At 42.9% G+C, this 8,394-nt stretch overlaps 1 protein-coding gene across 1 annotated transcript; it reads right to left on the reverse strand.

The window, feature by feature from the left end:
* Positions 1-4,220: 4,220 nt before the first annotated feature.
* On the reverse strand, positions 4,221-4,692 carry LOC112915613 (large ribosomal subunit protein P1). Its single transcript, XM_025993026.2, has one exon. It carries the CDS (start codon positions 4,588-4,590, stop codon positions 4,246-4,248), a length of 345 nt encoding a protein of 114 aa, XP_025848811.1. The 5' UTR covers positions 4,591-4,692; the 3' UTR covers positions 4,221-4,245.
* Between the last annotated feature and the right edge of the window lie 3,702 nt (positions 4,693-8,394).

An 8,394-nucleotide genomic window follows, 5' to 3' on the forward strand; every position in this document is an offset into this window, starting at 1 on the left:
TAGTATCCCCTTACGTGATCGTCTCATTTCATTATCAGGTAACATATGATGAATATTGTTGAGAAGTGACTAAAAGACACATACGTACAGGGAAGTTAGGGTTAAGGCACCACTCTCACAGAAGACATAGACTTTCTGTTCACACTCATTTATCTCTGTACAGAAATGTGTTACTATTTTGAGATAATGACTGATGTTTTTCTTTCCTGCATTTCTCCTTTGCCCACATCAATCTGTAGGTTAGTGGAAGGGAATGCCTTGGAGTAGGAAGGTTATAGACTAAAGTAAAGTACTGGGTAACTTTTTGGAAGGCTAAAGTAAATAGAATTGCCTTGAAAGGCAAATACTTGTACGAGAAGAAAGGATGTTTTAAACTTCTTAAGACTTAGAGCCTGGGAGCAGCCCTGGTGGTGCAGCAGTTTAGCACTGCCTGCAGCCCGGGGCCTGATCCTAGAGACCGGGGATCGAGTCCCACGTTGGGCTCCCTGTGTGGATGCTGCTTCTCCCTCTGCCTGTGTCTCTGCCTCTCTCTCTCTCTCTTTCTAAGAATAAATAAATACAAAATCTTAAAAAAAAAAGGGGGGGGGGCCTGAAGGAACCAGAACCCCAGAGTTTCTCTTTTAAGCCACAGAATGGGTAAAACATCTGGTGTTTCTCCAGCTGGAAGAAGGGAGAGATCCAAAGGGAGAACTGGTCAGTCTATGTGCTGCCCCTGAGTGGGGGCAATAGAAACCCCATAGGGCTTAGGAAGAGTAGAGGTGGAGACTGTGGAGAGTATTGCCTCCATTCTCAGGAGGAGCTGGGTACATGGACCTGAAGGGAGCCTCCCCCGCACAACCCCCCACGTAGAGAAGGACAGTGCCCACAGTTCTGACCCCACAGTTCTCAACAGGAGAGCTGGGGTAGCAGAGAATAGCCAGGGAACCCAAAGCCTGGGGTAGGATAAGGAGTATAGAGAACGTCGGAGCATGACATCTACAGATTATGAACCGTGAGCAGCAGCAGCAGAGGCCAGCAGGGCCAAGCAGCCTGGGCTCTACCTCGAGGCCCACAGGGATGGAGGATGACAGAGACAACATGTGCCACTCTGACCTGACGTCAGGGTGATACGTATGCCCCACTCTCTATCTCCCTTTGCTAGCTCATTGCTAAAAGGGAGAAGGGAAAAGACAGAGAAAGAGCAATTCTATATTAAGTGAGAATTACAAAAATAATAATAATAATTAATAATAATAATAACAACATGAGTTTTTAATTAGCAAAATGCAGTTTTTCATGGGCAGTGGAAACAGGGCCCTTGAGCCAGACTAAGATCAGAGATGGAGAAACAGAGCTACATACGGGCATATCTGAGCCCATGTCCGAATTTTGATGCCTGCTATCTATACACAGACGTACAGGCACGACTGAACAAGCATTTGTATCTGCCTTTTTTATAACATCATAGACCCTGGAGGCAAATAGACCTGGGCTTGAATCTTGTCCTATTATCCACTTTAATAGCTGGATGACTTGGAACAAATTTCTTGATCCAAGATTTTGCTTCAGTGAATAAGGAATAATAGTGTCTTGTAGGCTTGTTCTAAGGATTAAATGAGATACAAAGGTTACCCTAAGACCTGGCATACGGTAAGCCATTAATAAATGCTATTTACCATGATCATGGTAACACTAATAATTATTATGCATGTGTTTATCTTGACTAGGAGTCTGAACTTTTGCTTGGCAAGACTTCATTACCTGTTGTACATAAAGCATAGCACATCGAGCTACTAAGACTATAAACACATCAAGGCTAAGGGGACATTCATATATAGGTCTTCAATGGCAGTATTTGAGGTTAACCCCCTTTTATGTATTTATGTTTATTTAATTTTCCGTTTGTTCTATATGCCTCTAGATTTGGAGAAATCTGAAGTAAAATTCCTTTTGAGCCAAGATGGAAGTCTAAACTTTAGATTTAGAGGGAACATCTACTCCCCAGCCCCCCGCCCCCTTTCCCCTTCATTCTGGCATAAGTTTGGTGGCCAAAGGTTTACATTTGGTTTCCTCTTTGCCAAGCTCATCAGAGGCACAGCACCCTTAAGCCTCACCCTGACACCCACTAACGAGCATTACCTTGTGCATAACATCCGGACTCTCCTCTAGAAGATTCAACCTTGTAGAGGTTTTATTAACGCAATAGCCCTTCTATAACTATATTTCAATATATGTAATGTGGTAGCAGTATCTTCAATATCTCTGGGGCTTCCTTCTGATCTGAGAGATTTCACTAGACAAAGTATCCAAGATGCCTCACCACACCTCTGGCCTAAGCATCCTCCCTCTCTTATTCAAGGGTGAGTGGGCAATCCTAATTCTACCCAGTAAAGCTATCAAAGTGCAAAGCCTGCAGAAAACCCTGTCCCCAGTAATAAAGCAACACACGTAATAAAACAGCACAGTCATCTAGGGGCTACTGGCCCATGCTGAATTGGGCAGAAGAGGCAGAATGAAGTCTTTGCTGGTTTTTTGGGTGGCCTCAAATAAAGCATCGAATCTCCTGACTCCGTTAACTTATCTTTAAGAGGGGGATAATGATACTGTGCCAGTTCACCTCAAAGGAGTATTATCTAAAGCTAGAGATTACACTGTTGAAGAACCAAGACTACGCACGTGCTGTGATTTTCACTAGCCAGCACTGGTTTTATTCATATGGTGAGTCTGTTTCCTGTCACTATTACCTATATTAATACAAACAGTGGATAACAGCATTTTCACCTTGAGTCCCTAGATTTTTTTTTTTTTAATTTAGTCACACAGAGAGAGAGAGAGAGAGAGAGAGAGAGAGGCAGAGACACAGGCGGAGGGAGAAGCAGGATCCACACAGGGAGCCCGACGTGGGATTCGATCCCGGTTCTCCAGGATCGCGCCCTGGGCCAAAGGCAGGCGCTAAACCGCTGCGCCACCCAGGGATCCCGAGTCCCTAGATTTTTTAAGACAGACCCATCATTCACTCACTTTGGTCCCTGAGTCTTTTTCCTAGATCCTGCAACAAACCATTACCCTTAGAGAGTAGGTTCTATCCTACCAAGTGTGCAGTTTAGAGGCATAGGCTTTGGCCAGATAAAAGCTTGCCAATGCAAGTTGGCCAGATGTCAGCTGAATTAGGCCTCCCCTCACCCACAGATGTTTTACTTCATCTAATTATATTGTGGAAAAGTTGTACATACATCAACATTTGGCAAATACTCGATTAGCAGAACTGTGGTTTCTTATAATTATTAATAAGAACAAATGTCCCTTGGCATATGAACATATTATCAGATATCCAGAAGTTCCTGTATTCTTCAGAACTCAACTAGAAATGTTGATGACTCATTCTCCAGTCACACTTAGAAAAACATATGTTGTGTACATTTGTAGAATAAACACATACAAAGTTGCAAACTGTCACTTTTAACTCTAAAGGCAACTCACTGACATTTGAAACAGCATGAAATATTGTTTTTTGCCTAGTATTCAAGTTTCCTAGGGGTCCATGGACTTGCTAGGAGACTTAAAAGCAAGCCCTGGTCTACTGGGATGAGTGCCAGCTTTTGGCTTAAGTCTGGCTGTGGAAAATCCCAGAGTAGATCTAGGAATATTCTGATTTGGGATGGGTGTTGAGATCATCACCACCATCACCCTTCTGTGTAGATCCAACCCTTGTGTATTCTTCCTTTCTCAGAGAGGACACTTTGGGAAGGCCTTCATATTAATGCAGGCCTCACTGACTTCAGATCTGGGAGATAAGAAGACTGAGTGGAGTCCACATGTGGCCTTATAGTGTACCCAGCAATATCATTTCATGGGGGTATATTCAAAGAACAGAGTATAATCGAGGACAGTCATAGTAAGACCTAGAATTCCTCTCCTGACTTTGTGTCCGAAGTACATTACAAACTCCTTCAAGTGGGGGTCCACGGCCATTTCGTTATGCATTTTGTGGGCTATACATTCAGAGATTCTAGGAAAAGTGGGTTCTGTAATTATTCAAATCACAATCTTTCGTTTTTAAAGATTTTATTTATTTATTCATAAAGGACACAGAGTGAGAGGCAGAGACATAGGCAGAGGGAGAAGCAGGCTCCCCACAGGGAGTTAATTAAATTAATAAAACGTTAATTTATTAATAAATTAATAAATAATTAAAACCTCTACAAGGTTTTTTTTTTTTTTTTTTCTTTCAGGAGTTCAGCTTTTTATTGAGCAGCTTATAAAAGTTTAGTCAAAGAGACCAAAGCCCATGTCATCATCAGACTCCTCAGATTCTTCTTTCTTGGCTTCCACTTTTTTCTCCTCAGCTGGGGCAGCAGCGGTGGAAGGAGCAGGACCTCCCGCTGGCGCAGCGCCAGCTGCTGGGGCAGGTCCACCAGCTCCTACATTGCAGATGAGGCTCCCAATGTTCACGTTGGCCAGGGCCTTTGCAAACAAACCCGGCCAGAAAGGCTCAACATTCACACCCGCTGCTTTAATGAGGGCATTGATCTTATCCTCCGTGACCGTCACCTCGTCGTCGTGCAGGATGAGGGCCGAGTAGATGCAGGCGAGCTCCGAGACGGAGGCCATGGCGAGGGCGCGTGCTGAGCGCGGTGCTAGTCGCCGGCTGAAGTGAGGGCCTCACCCCAACGCAGCCTTAGCTTCCTCGGAAGGACCGAGCAGATGGGGATTCCCTCAATCCCAGAATCCAGGGATCATGACCTGAGCCAAAGGCTCAATCAAAAAGCCACTCAGGTGCCCCAAATCACAATTTGAATTAGGGCAAGGAGTCATGTTTATTTTTTGGAAATAAACTTTTTGGAAGTAAACTGTGTCATTTTTCTGTGTCAGTCTGATTAAGAAGGAATATACTTTATATTCATCGACTTTTCTCAGTAAACTGCATACAAAGAGTGGTTCATATATTATAAAAACTGCCACCTCTTGGCACCCAAGTGTATTTCCACAATTATGTTAATGAATCTTTATCAGATACTTGCTCCCCACCCCTTTTTTTGGCCATTTTATTGTGAAACTTATTGTGGTCTCCAAAATTGTAGGCTATTGGTCTTAAATATTGACAGGAGTTCAGGAAATGGTACCCTGAAATAGGACACTGTGGCATAATCAATTTGAGAAACAGCACAAGTAGGAAGGACTCTCCTACCCTCCCCTAAGGCAGGTCATAAAACCCTTATGTGAGGGGTGACCTTCTCATCCCCGGAGGAATAAGGATGCATCCTTATTTCCAAGATGTTGAGAGGAATCTGAATAAACAGCTCTTGCTGTTTCCCTCAATTTGTGTGGTAACACAAACCCTTCTGAGCCTATCACATTTCCCCATGACCTTCCACCTTTTGTCACATCTATCCTAAAAATCACTAGGGTCTAAGTAACACCATCATGTCTTCATTTCCTTAGGAGGGCTCCCAAGTCACATGAAACCTCTAATAAATGAATATGATTTTTCTCTTCTTTGTTACTCTTTTGTTACACAAACCCCAGCTGAGAACTTAGAAGTGTAAAGGAAAAAGTTATTTTTCCTCCTTACATCAGCAGAGTAGTTAAGGAGGTAATGAGTTGTCAACAGTAGCCAAGAACAGGGTAATTTCTAGAGGAGGAGAACAGTAGTCACACTGTGTGAAGTATTAATTCTCAAAAAGAAAAAGAGCAGAGGTGTGGTACCACTGTCAGAAGTAACCCCTTCCATCTCAGTAGTCTCCCAACAGGTGGTATTATGCATCAGAATTGGCCCCATGGGGATCCCTGGGTGGCGCAGCAGTTTGGTGCCTGCCTTTGGCCCAGGGCGTGACCCTGGAGATCCGGGATCGAATCCCGCGTCGGGCTCCTGGTGCATGGAGCCTGCTTCTCCTCCCTCTGCCTGTGTCTCTGCCTCTCTCTCTCTCTGTGACTATCATAAATAAAATAAAATAAAATTCTTTAAAAAAAAAAAAAAAAAAGAATTGGCCCCATGGTGTTTATTGTTTCTCTTAGGTACATGAGACCAATATATGTGGGGGTTTTGGAGCATTATAGCCAGAAAGTTTTTAATAATTAAGTAATAAATAAGCCTTAATGAAGCTTTGTATCATCATATTCCTAAACACAATGGCAGAGGTTTTCATGTACTTGTTAGGTTTAATCTTTCTGTATTCAACTTTTAAAGATGCATACTTTTTAACAGGAAAAGAACTTCAAAGTCTGTTACTCTGTGGACTATCATAGATCTCTAAGTCAGAGAACTATCTATTAGGAAATGTCCTCCTCTCCAACCCCATGTTCATGGGTAATCCCCTGCTAAGTTTTAGCATGGTAAAATAAGGAAGCCATTTGTGGTGTATGTGTTGTTTTAGATATAGTTGACATATAGTGTTACATTAATTTCAGGTGTACAGCATAATGATTCTATATTTGTTGATACCTGCCTTTTCATTGACTTCCACTTAGAATTGGTGAAGCACAGACGTACTTCGCAAAAGCTTTCTAAACAAGTAAATAAACTCATTTCTTTATTCGGCAAATACAATTGACTATACTCATTGCTGAATTCTTTCCAGTACCAACATACTCATCGAAATAGACTAGAACAGTCCCATCCTGAATAGTCTTTGATAAAATAGACACTTACAGCATATCATAAGGAAAAGAGAGCGGGTGTTGGAATCCAGATCTACCTCTACCAACTCCTAGATATCAGGTTCTGGGTAAAATATCTATAATTCACCACCTGTCTATAAAATGAAGGGTGTAGAAATGAGGCAGACAGTGATATGATTAAGATCTTTGGGAGTTGCAGTTGGACAGGCCTGCATTCTAATCCAATTCTATTCTGCTGCTTGTTAGTTGAGTATCCTTGGGCAAGTTACTTAAACTTCTTATATCTAAATTTCCTTATAACACCACCTCACCTCATGAAGTTGTTACAAAAGTTAAAAGGATAGCAACAGTGCTTCCTCAGTTCAGTGTCTGGTTCTTAACAATATTCAGTGACTCTGGTTTTTAAAAAGAAATCCTGAAAGAACTTTTGGGATCATGAGGCATAAACCTCTTCATTTTTTTATATGAAAAATGGAGGCCCAGACATTACAGATCATGTCCAAGGTCACTGAACCCACAGGCGTGTGATGCATAGTCCCAAAGCTTTTATGAGTTCTCTCATCTGGTGAGAGTACTATCTCTCTGTGACCTAATCTCCTATTTACTAAATATATGGACTATTAAACTAGGTGATCAAGTTACTGTCCATGTAAAAATGCCAGTAATTACACCGCTGTTTGTTGAGGCCCTTCTATGTTCAGGGCACGCTGCCAGGTATCGTGGGTGTCATAATGGGCTTATGAGAATCTGTGTCTGGTCTCAAGAGGGTTTACAGTTGAGTTGGAGACATTTATGAGACTTGTAAACTATGGGGATAGCTACATGACTTGGCCAAAGTTGACGTGTCCTAAGAATGGGCCATGAATGTATGTCACAAGGTCCTACAGACAGTGAGATCCACCTGGGTGTCAATGGTGGCTTCATAGAGAAAATGGGACTTTACCTGTGCATTAAGATTAAGCTGGATTAGAACACACAAAGAGGAGAGGGCAGGGTGTGATGTTCCTTGCAACAGCCTGTATAAAAGTAGTGAGGTAGAAAAGAACACCTTTAAGTACGGGGCACTCACCGAAAAGCACTTGCTCACTCATTTCTTATATGGACCTTAGTCCTCTCAGCGTGTTCTGTTTTCACAAGTAGCAGTGGGTGTTTTCCCAAGTGTGCATGTGTGTGTACTTATGTTCACACATGAGTCTGAACTCCTGACTTTAAATACTGGCCAGGAAAACACCAAGGACTTGTGACTCTCCAAAGTTCAACCCCCAGAAAAGGAGAGGTCATCTTTGAGCTCACTTGCTCTTGACTCTCACTCCAATCTATCAGCTCATTCTGGCTCCTCTACCTCCCCCTTCTCTTTATTTCCACTGCTAGCCACCAGCCCCGGTATCAGCCTTCATTACCCACTGCACTACATGCCCCCATGCATTCCCCACACAGCGGTCTTCTAGCAATGCAAATCATATCAGGGAACCCCCTGCTGAAAACCTTTCAACGACTCCCAATTTTACTGAGCATATAATCCAAACTGTAATGGCCTTCAAGGCTCCCCAGGATATGGTTTCCTTACCACTCTGACCTCACATCATGTTACCCATTTCCTTAGTCACTTGCAGTTCCTTGAACCAGCCAAGGTGCTTCCCAGCTGAAGGTCTATGGGCTTGCTGTGCCCTCTGCTTGAAACACTCCTCCCCCCTCTCCCCACTTCCTGCTACCTTCTTTCCTTTCAAACTTCAGCTGAAATGTTACCTACTCAAGAGAGGCTTTCTTTGATCTGACTCTGTAAACAAATTCTCTCTG

This window comes from Vulpes vulpes, chromosome 14, assembly GCF_048418805.1.
Source record: "Vulpes vulpes isolate BD-2025 chromosome 14, VulVul3, whole genome shotgun sequence".
NCBI classification, from domain to species: domain Eukaryota; kingdom Metazoa; phylum Chordata; class Mammalia; order Carnivora; family Canidae; genus Vulpes; species Vulpes vulpes.